General features: G+C 40.7%; 1 protein-coding gene across 1 annotated transcript; it reads left to right on the forward strand.

The window, feature by feature from the left end:
* Nucleotides 1-1,539: 1,539 nt before the first annotated feature.
* LOC308108496 (myosin heavy chain, fast skeletal muscle-like) lies at nucleotides 1,540-13,959 on the forward strand. Its single transcript, XM_080461476.1, has 41 exons — nucleotides 1,540-1,651; nucleotides 1,859-1,912; nucleotides 2,093-2,306; nucleotides 3,081-3,224; nucleotides 3,320-3,476; nucleotides 3,588-3,615; nucleotides 3,710-3,821; nucleotides 4,065-4,157; nucleotides 4,265-4,328; nucleotides 4,413-4,511; nucleotides 4,615-4,718; nucleotides 5,233-5,371; nucleotides 5,502-5,620; nucleotides 5,750-5,899; nucleotides 6,022-6,192; nucleotides 6,284-6,590; nucleotides 6,701-6,771; nucleotides 6,870-6,957; nucleotides 7,047-7,164; nucleotides 7,235-7,358; nucleotides 7,450-7,586; nucleotides 7,695-7,950; nucleotides 8,033-8,275; nucleotides 8,360-8,536; nucleotides 8,619-8,764; nucleotides 9,076-9,166; nucleotides 9,290-9,679; nucleotides 9,994-10,120; nucleotides 10,205-10,323; nucleotides 10,420-10,616; nucleotides 10,718-10,901; nucleotides 10,980-11,145; nucleotides 11,455-11,579; nucleotides 11,660-11,968; nucleotides 12,053-12,256; nucleotides 12,340-12,465; nucleotides 12,574-12,744; nucleotides 12,837-12,941; nucleotides 13,027-13,122; nucleotides 13,234-13,365; nucleotides 13,451-13,959. Exons 3-41 carry the CDS (start codon nucleotides 2,106-2,108, stop codon nucleotides 13,466-13,468), a joined length of 5,808 nt encoding a protein of 1,935 aa, XP_080317602.1. The 5' UTR covers nucleotides 1,540-1,651; nucleotides 1,859-1,912; nucleotides 2,093-2,105; the 3' UTR covers nucleotides 13,469-13,959.
* Nucleotides 13,960-15,594: the final 1,635 nt, after the last annotated feature.

A 15,594-nucleotide genomic window follows, 5' to 3' on the forward strand; every position in this document is an offset into this window, starting at 1 on the left:
AAAAAATACATTTCATTGAGTATGAGTTGCATCAGATTGGAGTTAAAACAGATTTACAAAGGGAAAAAATGTAATAAAAACACTGTTACCACGGGTGCTCGTCGTCAAGCCTCTAGCAGCTGCACAGTTAATGAGCTTTCACAGGGCAAACACTTTGGAGCTGAAAAGTTAACATCTGAAAGATTGCAGCATAAATTAAACCCGACACAATGTTATGCATAACAAGGGCAGTTCGGAACACATGTACGACAAATAACTATAATTTAAACAATGAAACATTTACTTAGATAATAAATTACAATTAGAGTTGAGAGGTGTGTTAAAATCTTTAGAATATACTTTAAAAAACGTACTTACATTCATATGGATGCTATTGTTTCTTTTAAAGTTTCTCCGTGTTCTTTGTATCCAACCCATCAACTGGTATGTTGGTCAACACTCACCTTGGTTTGTTATCCTGAGTCCAGTTGTTGGTCTTTGACGAATGAAGGAAATGGCATATGTAGATCAAAGGCCATGAAAACACAATAAGCCTCTTAAGCATTTGGCATTTGGCTTCAGCATCACCACAAGCCTGAGGCTATATTTGAGTTTTGCCCTAATAAGACAGAAGATCTCCAAGCAGGTATCGTGTAACACGTGTTTGTCGAAGACAGGGGCCCATTATATCTGGTGGGTAACCACTTCAGAATTTCTTGTTCTTATTCACTGTCGTAAGTTGATCTGCTATTCCAATGGAAACACTGTCGAATGGTCATCCACTCAAGCTTTTAAACTGCTGGCTCTGGGCCATGCTCTGGTCAGAAATGCTTGTGTGTTCGCATCTTTTCTAACATAACCAAGTTTCTTCGAACAAACACACTTGAACCAGTGTCGAGGAAAGCATCCCAAATGTTATTATTCCCAGGAAGTCCTCAGAGTAATGGCATTCATGAAACATAAAGGAAGGAGACGTGAGATCCACCGCTCAGCTGCTGTACTTATAGGGATTGTCTCAGTCTCCCTTGTGTATCCCTTAAGAACAAGAATAAGAACAGCTGTTGGCACTGTTGTGGAGTTTAATCCCTTGGCAATCCTTCCCTTTCTTTAGAGCGCACTGGCACTCATTTGATTTTTTAATAATTTCTGACTTGTGAGGACTCTGAAACAGTATATCACTGACTTTTTAAAGCTTCTCCACAGCATTGCAAGGGGCGTCCATTGTGCCAGACAGCATTAAAAAAAGATATATTAGTCATACCTTTGGACTGAAAGTGCCTACTGACTTAACTCTCTACAAGTCCTGAACCAACTTCACATCTGTAGCTTGTTTGCATGCACAATAATATACACAAACACAAGCAACTTTGCATCTGTACATTATTTCCAAGTATTGTAATATATACAAACACCAACTACATATCTGCTTGCCGCATAATATTTCATAAAGTATCTCAAATAGTTTTCTAATTATATCTTAATTCTGGACATTCTCTGAACATGCAAATGATCTGGCACAAAGACACACAAGTATAATGGCAGAGGTAAGGCCTTCTTCACAAGCATAACCTCGGGTGACATGACCAAATAGAGAAGGACACAAGGGATGGGCTGCCATCACACTATATAAAAGGGACAGCTGGCTGTCACAAAGCACAGGCACCCAACAAAGGTAGGTTTTTTATGCACTCCCATATTCTGAAAGGCCACTTCACAGTATTGTAATGAATCCATACAATTTTTTAAAGTCATACATTTCTATGGTTAGGAGGTTGTTTGTTGTTTTGTTTTCATCTTTGGAAAAAAAAAAGTCTGGCATTTAAATTTTCAAATGCATTCCCAGCTAAAAATTGTTTTTTTGTTTTGTTTCACCCCCTAGAAGCCCATCCTGAAGACAACCAGAAAACCCTGCACTGACCTGGTGTCGTTCAAGGTGAGTCTCAAGAGGACTGCAGACGTGCGTGAACTTTAGGTGCTCCCCTGTTCGCATCTTTTTTTTCCATTTTTAAAGTTGGGATCATCAGACAGGACAGACGTGATAACTACAAAATTACTTTGTTTGCCTTTGTGGCGTTTACAAATTTTAACTATTGTCTTGTTTCCCTACTTGTAGAAAAAGAGTCATCATGGGAGACCCAGAGATGGAGTGTTTCGGCCCGGCTTCCGTATACCTCCGCAAACCGGAAAGAGAACGCATTGAAGCTCAAAACACACCGTTTGATGCGAAAACTGCTTATTTTGTCACTGAACCAGCCGAGATGTACCTCAAGGGGAAACTTGTCAAAAAAGATGGAGGCAAGGCCACCGTGGAGACGCTCACTGGAAAGGTGAGCGGGCAGCCGTGGGAGTTTTGGATTGGGGGGGGTTCCAAAGATCTGAGAGCAGAATAGAAATCTGTCAAGGTGGAAACTGGAAACTGGAAACAGGAATAATGACTTATAAAGTGTTTTTAAAATGATCCTGTGACAGCTTTCAAAATATTTATCGGAATCTTTTCAAAATCATGGTATGTACACTGGTGGTTTCAAGTTTCTACATCATACTTGTGTAAATTAAATACTGGACCTCCAAATGTAAGTGAATAAAATTTGAGTTTAAGTGAGGCAAGAAGCCTTTTCTCCCTTAAGCCTTCTGGCTCTAGAGTCATCCTCCACCATGATACTTTTTAATTCAAAAAGGAAAATATACTTCAGAATTGCTTTAAATGCACAGTATTGGTCACCGAGTTGTATCATGATGATAGAAACTGCAAGTGAATTTGTCAGTCACTTCTCAAGAAAGTTAGTCAGGGACAAACCGTCAATGAGTTGGCTACAACATGCCTGCAATGGCATATAATAGCCGCAGTAACAGAAAATAGAATGATACTTGACTTTAGTCTGGCATTATGGGTGTGGTGCAATTGTTTAAAGACCAGAGTATACAGTATATAAACATAGAAACAGCCAAACTAATTTTATATAATGTAAAATTCTTAAATATTATTCCAGAAAAAAAAATCAATGAATAATTTATGGTAAAAGGGAGACTTTGATGTTAACTGACACACATTCTCGATGGTAGCAAACCTTATGTGTGCGCCTCTGCAATCTCTACATCAGAGTATCACAGTGAAGGAGGATGAAATCTTCCCCATGAACCCTCCAAAGTACGACAAGATTGAGGACATGGCCATGATGACCCACCTCAGTGAGCCCACTGTGCTGTATAACCTCAAAGAGCGCTATGCAGCATGGATGATCTACGTGAGTTTGAGTTGATCAAATCATTAGTAAAGGAAATTTATGATGACTTCATGAAAATGTCCTTCATGAACCATGCACCCTCTCTGACACCACAGACCTACTCTGGGCTCTTCTGCGTCACTGTGAACCCCTACAAGTGGCTCCCAGTGTATGATTCCGTGGTTGTTAATGGCTACAGAGGAAAGAAGAGGATTGAGGCTCCGCCCCACATCTTCTCCATCTCTGATAACGCCTATCAGTTCATGCTTCAAGGTATCAATCCATTTGTAAACAATACGGCAGCATTTATAGTAGCAATCATTACTGTCAGAAGTTAGGAGGTATACGTATTGACTGTTGTATTGTCATTTCAATGTCTTCCAGACAAGGAAAACCAGTCGATCCTGATTACGTAAGTGACACAAAGCCTATATTGTTAATTGTTTCCAACAAATGCACTATGACGAGATTTTCATTTCGATCTTTGAACACAATACTCAATCCAGCGGAGAATCTGGTGCAGGAAAGACCGTCAACACCAAACGTGTCATCCAGTACTTTGCGACAATCGCAGTGGCTTCAGGAAAGAAAGCTGAGCATACTTCTGGAAAAATGAAGGTGAATTAAATTGGACATTATGACTATAAAATCCAACATCAAACCATGTAATGTTGGATAAAAAGGTTGACAAACATATGTTCACACTACTTTTGTTGTGACTTGCTCATATTTTTCTGTCCATGTCTTATCTATGACTAGTTTCATTCCATGGAGTGGCATATGCAATTTCATTATATACCATGATATGTCAAAAAATAATAATAAATAATTGTTTGTATATCTCATGACTGCTGCCCCTAGGGGTCGCTGGAAGATCAAATCATTGCAGCCAACCCACTGTTGGAAGCTTATGGTAATGCCAAGACTGTGAGGAATGACAATTCTTCACGATTTGTAAGTCAAATTGCTCATTTCAAGTTAAATTCGTATGGCTTGCTACGTTGTGGTATCAGTTGTTCAAGAACATGTTATAAATTATATATCATTCTCCTCCTGTACAGGGAAAATTCATCAGAATTCACTTCGGATCAACTGGAAAGCTGGCTTCAGCTGATATTGAAACATGTACTTATTTTTTAAATTCATTTTCTTTTCCATTGATTGTACATGAGAGATTTTCTTGAGTCAAATATCTTTCACTCTCGATAGATTTGCTGGAGAAATCTCGAGTGACCTTCCAGCTGTCTGCTGAGAGGAGCTATCACATCTTCTACCAGCTCATGACGGGCCACAAACCCGAGCTGATAGGTTTGATCAAACAATACTAACAAAATACTGTGAATTCATAGGTTTTTCTACAAGGAGACACACACATTATGGTATGATTTAAATGTTTTCTTGTTTTCTTCAGAGGCTCTTCTGATCACCACCAACCCATATGACTATCCCATGGTCAGCCATGGTGAAATCACTGTCAAGAGTATCAATGACATTGAAGAATTCATCGCGACTGATGTGAGAACTATTTCTTCGCTCTTATTTTACAGTCATGAGAAACCTGACTTACATCCACGACTGAGACAGAAGACACCCACATAAAGGGAAATATTAGAAACCCACCAGGGCCGATACAATGCAATTCACATCAAGGAGTGTGCAACTAGATGTCAATCAAAATTTGACCAGTTCACCTGCATGTCCTGCCTTTCTAAATAAAAGCCCTAAACTCATTCTAAATATAAGTCCTTGATTTTTAAAAAGGACAGTGAAATCGTTAAAAAAGGATATTTTAGTCATATCTAAATGGGCCAGAGGCCATGATTGGGTGCGAGGGCTTGACCCCAGTCTGCTTGCAGCTTTAATTCTACTTGTGTCTTATTGTAGATTATATCATTAGATAGACCCAGATGTTAGTGCAGTGGTCCACTTGGCAAAAGACACAATTTAGATTTAAGTGAGAAAAAAAAAGCTTCTTTTTACTACACAGTTGAATCTTATTTGTGTGTTTTTATTTTTGGCCGCATCATAGACTGCTATTGATATCCTGGGCTTCACTGCAGAAGAGAAGGCATGCATCTTTAAGCTGACTGGAGCTGTGGTGCACCACGGAAACATGAAATTCAAGCAGAAGCAGCGCGAGGAGCAGGCTGAGCCTGATGGCACCGAGGGTATGACATTCAACTTGCCTTTAACCACAGTAGTCAAGTGTATGTCTCTTGAGAAAGGACCTTTGAAGTCATGTCTATGTCTTGAGCTTAGTGTGTGGTTTAAAGAGAAGTATTTGTGTTCTTTTCTTAGTGGCTGATAAAATCGCATACCTCATGGGGCTCAACTCTGCTGATCTGCTGAAAGCTTTGTGCTACCCTCGAGTGAAGGTTGGGAACGAGTATGTGACCAAAGGTCAAACTGTTTCTCAGGTACCAATGTCTACAAAAATCTACATAAAAAGTTTTAACTTAATGCTAAGGGATGTTTTTATTCAAAGCGTTGATAAAATGTCACATAACTCAATCCAACAATTGCTTTACATTGTGTTTTAAAATCAGGTCAACAATTCAGTCTCGGCTCTCTGCAAGTCTGTCTATGAGAAAATGTTCTTGTGGATGGTGGTCAGAATCAATGAGATGCTGGATACCAGACAGCCAAGAAGCTTCTTTATTGGTGTCCTGGACATCGCTGGGTTTGAAATCTTTGATGTAAGTATGTGTGGCTGATATTACAAGAATGCTACACACAATACGTATTTCAAAATGGAATGCAACCGGAAGAGATGCATCCCCCTTGTTGATTTTTTATTTTATTTTCTAAATGTCTTTAGTTCAACAGCTTGGAGCAGCTGTGCATCAACTTCACTAATGAAAAACTGCAACAGTTCTTCAACCACCACATGTTCGTCCTGGAGCAAGAAGAGTACAAGAAGGAGGGAATTGAGTGGGAGTTTATTGACTTTGGTATGGATTTGGCTGCTTGCATTGAGCTTATCGAGAAGGTGAGTGGCAAAATATATTCACAGGGTCACAGAGCCACAAACAGGATTAAAACCTTTTCCATAAAACTGTTTTTTTCCCCCTGTCTATTAGCCAATGGGCATCTTCTCCATCCTTGAAGAGGAGTGCATGTTCCCCAAGGCAACAGACACAACCTTCAAGAACAAGCTGTACGATCAGCATATTGGAAAAAGTGCCCCGTTCCAGAAACCAAAACCTGCCAAAGGCAAAGCTGAAGCCCATTTCGCTCTGGTACACTATGCTGGCACTGTCGACTACAACGTTCTTGGCTGGCTGGACAAAAACAAGGACCCCCTGAATGACTCCGTGGTTCAGCTCTACCAGAAGTCCTCAGTCAAGCTGTTGGCCTTGCTGTATGCTGCTCATGCCTCAACAGATGGTAAATGTACACAATTTTAACATAAGATTTTCATAACATAACAGTTATATTATTTTAAGTAAAGTGAATTTGATGAAGGTAATAACTTAAATTTATTTTTCATGTTACAGCTGAGGGAGGTAGTAAGAAAGCTGGCAAGAAAAAGGGTGGCTCTTTCCAGACTGTATCTGCTCTGTTCAGGGTGAGTGTCACAAATGACTGTGCAAAGAAACATGATTCTTTACAATCTTCATCAAGAAGAATTCTTCATGATTCATTACAATTTTGTATATATTTCAGGAGAACTTGGGCAAGCTGATGACCAATCTGAGAAGCACCCACCCTCATTTTGTGCGTTGCTTGATTCCAAATGAATCAAAAACACCCGGTAGGATAAGTACCAATGGCTAATTTACTATTCCAACAACAAATGTATACATGAAACAAGACAGTACCGAACTGCCTCTTGCTTTAAAGGTCTTATGGAGAACTTCCTGGTCATCCACCAGCTGAGGTGTAACGGTGTGCTGGAAGGTATCAGGATCTGCAGGAAAGGTTTCCCCAGCAGAATCCTCTATGGCGACTTCAAGCAGAGGTAATTATTCCTTCTATTTCAAATTGTTATGATCAAATATTCCTCATTAACCCATTTATTTTCTATTAAGATACAAAGTATTGAATGCCAGTGTCATCCCCGAGGGGCAGTTCATCGACAACAAGAAGGCCTCAGAGAAACTCTTGGGCTCCATTGACGTTGATCAAACTCAGTACAAATTTGGACACACAAAGGTAGAGTGAAAAGAAAAGACCATTCACAAAGTGGTATAAAGCAAACTACTGTCAATACCTGGCCATTTGAAAATGTTTTGGGTGATTTCAGGTGTTCTTCAAAGCCGGTCTGCTGGGAACTCTGGAGGAGATGAGAGATGAAAAACTTGCTATCCTGGTCACAATGACTCAGGCTATGTGCAGAGGTTTCCTCATGAGAAGAGAGTTTGTCAAGATGATGGAGCGCAGGTACAGTAGCTACTAAGAAAACTACATAAGGGATAAACTCTTTCTCAAAATAACATTTTCTAATCAAACTGTTTCCATGGATTTTTTATTTATTTTTTTAATCTACAGAGAGGCAATTTATTCAATTCAGTACAACATTCGGTCCTTCATGAACGTCAAAACTTGGCCATGGATGAAGCTGTACTTCAAGATCAAGCCTTTGCTGAAGAGTGCAGAGACTGAGAAGGAGATGGCCCAAATGAAAGAGGACTTTTTAAAGACCAAAGATGAGCTAACAAAAGCTCTGGCCAAGAAGAAAGAACTGGAAGAAAAGATGGTTTCTCTACTGCAGGAGAAGAATGACTTACAGCTACAAATTGCATCTGTACGCTGAATTGAAAAGAAATTTGTTACTTCAGAGATACACATTCCCATAAATAAGAAATTATTCATTTGCGTTCTTCCAGGAAGGTGAAAACCTCACTGATGCAGAGGAAAGGTGTGAGGGTCTCATCAAAGCAAAAATCCAACTTGAGGCTAAAGTCAAAGAGACAAGTGAGAGGCTGGAGGATGAGGAGGAAATTAATGCTGAGCTGACTGCAAAGAAGAGGAAGCTGGAGGATGAGTGCTCTGAGTTGAAGAAAGACATCGATGACTTGGAGCTCACCCTGGCCAAAGTGGAGAAGGAGAAACATGCCACGGAGAACAAGGTTAGTTTATCAATTAAGAAGCTTCAAAGGCAACTCTTGACAAAGTACAAAAGCCCTTCTTATCTTTTTATTTTGCCAATATAGGTTAAAAACCTTGTTGAGGAAATGGCTTCTCAAGATGAGACCATTGCCAAGTTAACCAAAGAGAAGAAGGCCCTCCAAGAGGCCCATCAGCAGACCCTCGATGACCTGCAGGCAGAGGAAGACAAAGTCAACACTCTGACCAAGGCCAAGACCAAGCTGGAGCAGCAAGTGGACGATGTGAGTGATGAAAAGTATCATTGATTTCAGTTTCTCTGTCTTTGAAAATCTTCAATTTGAAATTGCATCTGTGAATGAACAGCTCGAAGGTTCCTTGGAGCAAGAAAAGAAGCTTCGCATGGACCTTGAGCGAGCTAAAAGAAAGCTTGAAGGCGATCTTAAACTGGCCCATGAAACCATCATGGACCTGGAGAATGACAAGCAGCAGTCTGATGAGAGATTAAAGAAGTGAGCAAAATGCAATACATGATTTGTAAAACTGTATTTGTGTCTTACCTACTTCTTGTATTAGACAGTCACACGGTGCAATCATCCTGTATGCAACCAAATCACACACAGAAGTAAAAAGTTGGGCAGAGACAAACTCACTGTGAAAACTGTTGAAGACGAGGCCATAATTCTTATTTTTGAGATTAATAACAAATGACAAATGTCGAAGAGTTAACAATAGACACTCAAGTGATCACATTTTAGTGCTCAAAACTTACAAAAACATAATTGTGGAAGAAACAATTTGTATGAAATGTTATCCCACACAGGAAGGACTTTGAAACAAGCCAACTTCTTAGTAAAATTGAGGATGAGCAGTCCCTTTCTGCTCAGCTACAAAAGAAGATCAAAGAACTTCAGGTTCGTAAATGTGCCTCAAATCTGCTTAAGCCACAGCAGTCTACTGATTTTGTGATTCTCAGATTTATGTGACTCGTACAAGTATATTAAAATGTGTTGGTTGTTTGAATATGTAAACGCCAGGCTCGTATTGAGGAGCTGGAGGAGGAGATTGAGGCCGAGAGAGCTGCTCGAGCCAAAGTGGAGAAGCAAAGGTCTGACCTCTCCAGGGAACTTGAGGAGATCAGCGAGAGGCTGGAAGAAGCTGGAGGAGCAACTTCTGTTCAGATTGAGATGAACAAGAAGCGCGAGGCCGAGTTTCTGAAGCTGCGTCGTGACCTCGAAGAGTCCACCCTGCAGCACGAGGCCACCGCGGCAGCTCTCCGCAAGAAGCAGGCTGACAGTGTGGCAGAGTTGGGAGAACAGATCGATAACCTCCAGAGAATCAAACAGAAGCTGGAGAAAGAGAAAAGCGAATTCAAGATGGAGATTGATGACCTCAGCAGCAATATGGAATCTGTCGCTAAATCAAAGGTATAGTTCTCTACATTGACGTGAAAACATAAGCAACTTAACATAAGTGACTACAAACAATGATACAATACGGTTGATCAATGCAGCTTTCACGTTATTTACCTTTTTTTTTGGTCGCCGCATACACTGAATAGGTATTTCTAAAGATTACAAGGCACAGTGGTTTAAAAAAATAAAATAATATACCCACAAATGACTGTATGAAAATAAAAACTAATTTTAATTACTAATATAAACAAAACTCTGAGATTTAGACTTCAAGGTCTAAATAAATCAAAAGCTTGTTTTTGTAACAACAACTTTTGTTATTTTAGGCACATTTGGAGAAAATGTGTCGCACTCTTGAAGACCAATTAAGTGAGATGAAGACAAAAAATGAAGAGCATGTCCGACAGCTTAATGACATTGGGATACAGAGGGCAAGGCTGCAAACAGAGAATGGTGAGAATATCTTTGATTTGAAATTGTGCTTGACTCAATATGTCAAACAAAATTGCCATATTTAAAGCGTTTGTCCCAACTCAGGTGAATTCAGTCGCCAACTGGAGGAAAAAGAAGCCCTCATCTCTCAGCTGACAAGAAGCAAGCAGGCTTATACTCAGCAGATTGAGGAGCTCAAGAGACACGTTGAAGAGGAAGTTAAAGTAGGTGCATGTTAAAAGCACATGCAGGTCGTGTTTGCTGTACTTTCAAAGCTTGATAATAAACTCACTTTAATCACCCAATTTTTTTTTTACCAGGCCAAGAACGCCCTGGCTCACGCCGTTCAGTCGTCTCGTCATGACTGCGACCTGCTCAGAGAGCAGTACGAGGAGGAGCAGGAGGCCAAAGCGGAGCTGCAGCGTGCAATGTCCAAGGCAAACAGCGAAGTGGCTCAGTGGAGAACCAAATATGAGACTGATGCCATCCAGCGCACTGAGGAGCTGGAGGAAGCAAAGTGGGTTTTCATCATCGAACTGATCATGAGACCAACAGTAGTTGCTTCAGGACTTAGACTAACATGATTGAGCAGTTACTCATCATAGTGTGTCTTTGCAGGAAAAAGCTTGCCCAGCGTCTTCAGGATGCAGAGGAGTCCATCGAGGCTGTGAACGCAAAATGTGCCTCTCTGGAAAAAACCAAACAGAGACTGCACGGTGAAGTGGAGGACCTGATGATCGATGTGGAGAGAGCTAATGGACTCGCTGCCGCTCTGGACAAGAAGCAGAGGAACTTTGACAAGGTACTACTTTGAGGTACCGCTGATCGACTTGTGCATGAAGGAGAAAAAGAAAAGCTAAACATGTCTTGATGCCTTCAGGTTCTTGCAGAGTGGAAGCAGAAGTACGAGGAAAGCCAGGCAGAGCTGGAAGGAGCTCTGAAGGAGGCTCGTTCTCTCAGCACTGAAATGTTCAAGATGAAAAATTCTTATGAAGAAGCTCTGGATCACCTGGAGACACTGAAGAGGGAGAACAAAAATCTGCAACGTATGCACATTTTTCAATATATGTATCATCTCTTTCCATCCTATCAGTGAAAAAAAACTGACAGTGGTCTATCTCTACAGTATTCTCCTGTCAATTTTCATTTTCACAATCAGACATTCACAGATTTAGAAAGATCTGCAGCTAAGGTTGGGACAGTACGCCCTCTAACGGACCACTTAGCGAAATGCACACAATTTATGGTTCCAATAAGAAATCTAATAATATATGTACATTATGTCTACACATGTTGCAAAATAACAAACTCACATCTAGTTTGGAAATGAAACTATGAAACAATCCCTGTTGCAGAGGAGATCTCGGATCTAACTGAGCAGATTGGTGAAAATGGAAAAACCATCCATGAACTGGAGAAAGCGAAAAAGATTGTTGAGACAGAGAAGTCTGAACTCCAGACTTCGCTTGAGGAAGCAGAGGTAATACCTGCTGACGTATTGTTGAACCCACACTGCATTGGTTGCTTCTGAAGTTACATAATTATCAATTTTGTGTCAAGGCCACCCTGGAGCACGAGGAGTCGAAGATTCTCCGCATCCAGCTTGAACTCACTCAGGTCAAAAGTGAAATCGACAGAAAACTTGCAGAGAAGGATGAAGAGATTGAACAGATCAAGAGGAACAGCCAGAGAGTGATTGAGTCCATGCAGAGCACTCTGGATGCTGAGATCAGGAGCAGGAATGATGCCCTGAGAATCAAGAAGAAGATGGAGGGAGACCTCAATGAGATGGAGATCCAGCTGAGCCACGCCAACCGCCAGGCCGCTGAAGCCCAGAAGCAGCTGAGGAACGTGCAGGGACAGCTCAAGGTATCTCAGCGTCTTCGTGACTCACCAATTCTTGCTTGATTTATTGAGAATGCGCTGAAATTGAGTTTTATGTGACGCATTTAGGATGCACAACTGCACCTTGATGACGCCATCAGAGGCCAAGAAGAAATGAAGGAGCAGGTTGCAATGGTGGAGCGCAGGAACAACCTGATGATGGCCGAGATTGAAGAGCTGAGAGCTGCGCTGGAACAGACCGACAGAAGCCGCAAAATAGCTGAGCAGGAGCTGGTGGACGCCACTGAGCGTGTAACTCTGTTGCACTCTCAGGTGAGTTGATGACTGAATGGACATAAGGAAAAAAAAAAGACTTGAGGAATGTATAGTAAACAGTTCTTAACATCATTATTTAGAATACCAGCCTTATCAACACCAAGAAGAAGCTGGAGGCTGACCTCATACAGATCCAGGGTGAAGTGGAAGACGCTGTCCAGGAAGCAAGAAATGCTGAAGACAAGGCAAAGAAGGCCATTACTGATGTGAGTTACCCTGCCTTATTTATGTGCAGGAGCTTTGCCTCCAGTAAAAAAAATATATATATATATTTAAATCAGAGGGTTCAAATAAAACAACTTCTTATATTTCAGGCGGCCATGATGGCGGAGGAGCTGAAGAAAGAGCAGGACACCAGCTCTCATTTGGAGAGGATGAAGAAGAACATGGAGATAACTGTGAAGGACCTGCAGCACCGCCTGGACGAAGCTGAAAACCTGGCAATGAAGGGCGGCAAGAAGCAGCTCCAGAAACTGGAGGCCAGGGTAATTGCCTTTAGACCTACCCACTTGATAGTACACATCAACCAAGACGATGTAGTGCATTTAAAATTTGTTGTGTCACTTCGTCCGTGAAGGTTCGTGAACTTGAGGGTGAAGTAGATGCAGAACAGAAGCGTGGTGCTGATGCAATCAAGGGATTGCGGAAATACGAGAGGAGAGTGAAGGAGCTCACCTATCAGGTAAGCTTCTGTTTACAACTTTATACTTGCTATACATCATGTAGAGTTTCAACTGCCATGTTTGTGCTGTCCTCATTCGAAACAGACTGAGGAGGATAAGAAGAATATTGCCAGACTTCAGGATCTTGTTGACAAGCTGCAAATGAAAGTGAAATCCTATAAGCGACAGGCTGAGGAGGCTGTGAGTACATCTCTTCAACTATTTATTTTAGCTGTTGAATGTAGTCTACACCATTTGACATGGATGGTTTTTGTTTTGTTTTGTTTTGTTTTGTTTTGTTTGTTGATACAGGAGGAGCAGGCCAACTCTCACCTGACCAGGTACAGGAAGGTGCAGCATGAAATGGAGGAGGCTCAGGAGCGGGCTGACATCGCCGAGTCGCAGGTCAACAAGCTGAGAGCCAAGAGCCGTGAACTGGTCAAGGTAACAAGGAACCTAAATCAAGTTTTGTTATGAATCAAGGTTATCGGGTCAACTTTTATAACATAGAATTGTTCTTCTGTTTCAGACCAAGGACGAAGAGTAATGAAGAGATCACGACTCAGCAGTAACAAGAAGTCATACAATATGAGTTACTTGCTTACTGTAATGTTAAAAATGTTCAATTACCTGAAATAATAAATTCAAGATAGCCTGTTGCACCATCTTGTATCTGTGCCTTTACTTTTGATTGTCTTCTATACAGCTTTTACAAAACGTTTGGCATTTTGGGGTTTCTCATTCTCACGGGTGATTCAAGATTCAAACTAAGCACATGACAGTGTCGTCTGCAAAGACAATTAGCAGAAAGATAGACCAACAACATTGTGCCCCTTTGAATTAAATTCCCTCTTTGAGTTATCACTGCACACACTGGATTTATTAAAAAAAAAAAAAGAGAGAGATTAAAAACAACATTAAAATGTTCTCATGCAGAACTAATGAATATTTCTTGCCTGTGTACATTATCTTTATATGCATGTATTTTTTAACAAAACAAAAGCTCACTAACTAAATTAAATGGCATCTGACCAACTTAATGTCCAGTGTATACATTTTTTTCCCTCCCTGGACATAGTAATCTACTGACATTATCAACTCATAGAGTTATTTTACTCTAAATTATAGAATATGTGATATCAATGGCCTTTCTTTAAGCCACACCCATAGTTTGAATGTTCTTAATCTGTATGGCTTTTCTCAGGATTCTCCAGGATTCTCCCACCAACCGTCCAAAACCATGCATGTGAGGTTAACTAGTGTCCCCAAATAGCCTCATAGGTGTGAATGTGAGTGTGATTGATTGTCTCTGTGTGTTTGCCCTGTGATGGACTGGTGACCTGTCCAGGTTGTAAAATGGCTGTCAAAAGAAATATCATTTTACACTATTTCAATTAGAATAAATGTTTCATGAATATATGTAGGCTTTATGCGGAATTGAAGTTATATATAATATTCCTCACACGTTTTCCTCGCATAAACTGTGAGTATCCCTTTTGCTAGAAGAACACTGTTAAGTTTTAAAATAAATGTTACCTGTTTTCTGGGGGAAACGCTTTCCAGTGGCTCGCGGAAGTAATTGTTTGAGGAGGGGAAAAAAACCCGACAAATAAATATAAAAGTGTATTGTCGCTTTCAAAGTTCAATTATAATTTTCAAATGTGCCCTCCCTTCAAAAAAATATTTTATTGATATATGGGGCTAGATATTCAGCTTCAAAATTTGTTTCTTAGTATGTTAAATTATCTATTTTTCCATCTTCTGTCATCAAACATGGGTTTCTGCGAGGAACCGTCGTCCCCGGAGAATGTCCATGCACGTGTTACAAGTCCGTACTCTCCCGTAGTTCTCAAATGACTTAAATAAAGTTAAAATGGTAAGTGGTTGGACTGTTGGCCGCTGCTGTCGCGCCAGTCTCTGAATCAAGCAGGCAATGCCCCCTTGTGGTCAAACGAGGTCATTGCAATATTACATATACAGTATACCGTGTGTGTGTGTGTGTGTGTGTGTGTGTGTGTGTGTGTGTGTGTGTGTGTGTGTGTGTGTGTGTGTTTAAATTATTATTATTTATTCCTCCTGGTATTCTGGATTCCTCCCACAGTCCAAAAGCATGCATGTGAGGTTAATTGTTGACCCTAAATTCCCCCGAGGTGTGAATGGGAATGTGTGTGGTTGTCTATCTCTGAGTTTACCCTGTGATGGACTGGTGACCTGCCTAGGTTGTAACCTGCCCTCCCCCATAGTTAGCTTGGATTGGCTCCAGCACCCTATGACGCTACAAAGAATAGATGGATGGATGGATGGATGGATGGATGGATGGATGGATGGGTGGATGGATGGGTGGATAGATGGATGGATGGATGGAAATACATTGCAAAAATTACAGCATATACATTTTCTGTCAACTACTTACAGATACTGTTCGACTTAGCTAACAACAAAAGGAAGCTATACAGAGCCAAAATCAGCATTTAAGAGAAAATACTGACTAGCTAAGATTAATCATGTCCTTTATGATCAAATGTCACATATTTCAATAGGCTTATTATTTAGTTTGCGATTCATCTCATTTTGAGCATCCTGAGACACACTGTGAATACAATGAAATCTATTTCAAAAACCAAAAGGGTTTGGTTTGAAGTAAATTATAGTGACCTTCAAAACAAAGAAGGT

This window comes from Lipophrys pholis (assembly GCF_963383615.2).
Source record: "Lipophrys pholis genome assembly, chromosome: 4".
Lineage (NCBI taxonomy): Eukaryota > Metazoa > Chordata > Actinopteri > Blenniiformes > Blenniidae > Lipophrys > Lipophrys pholis.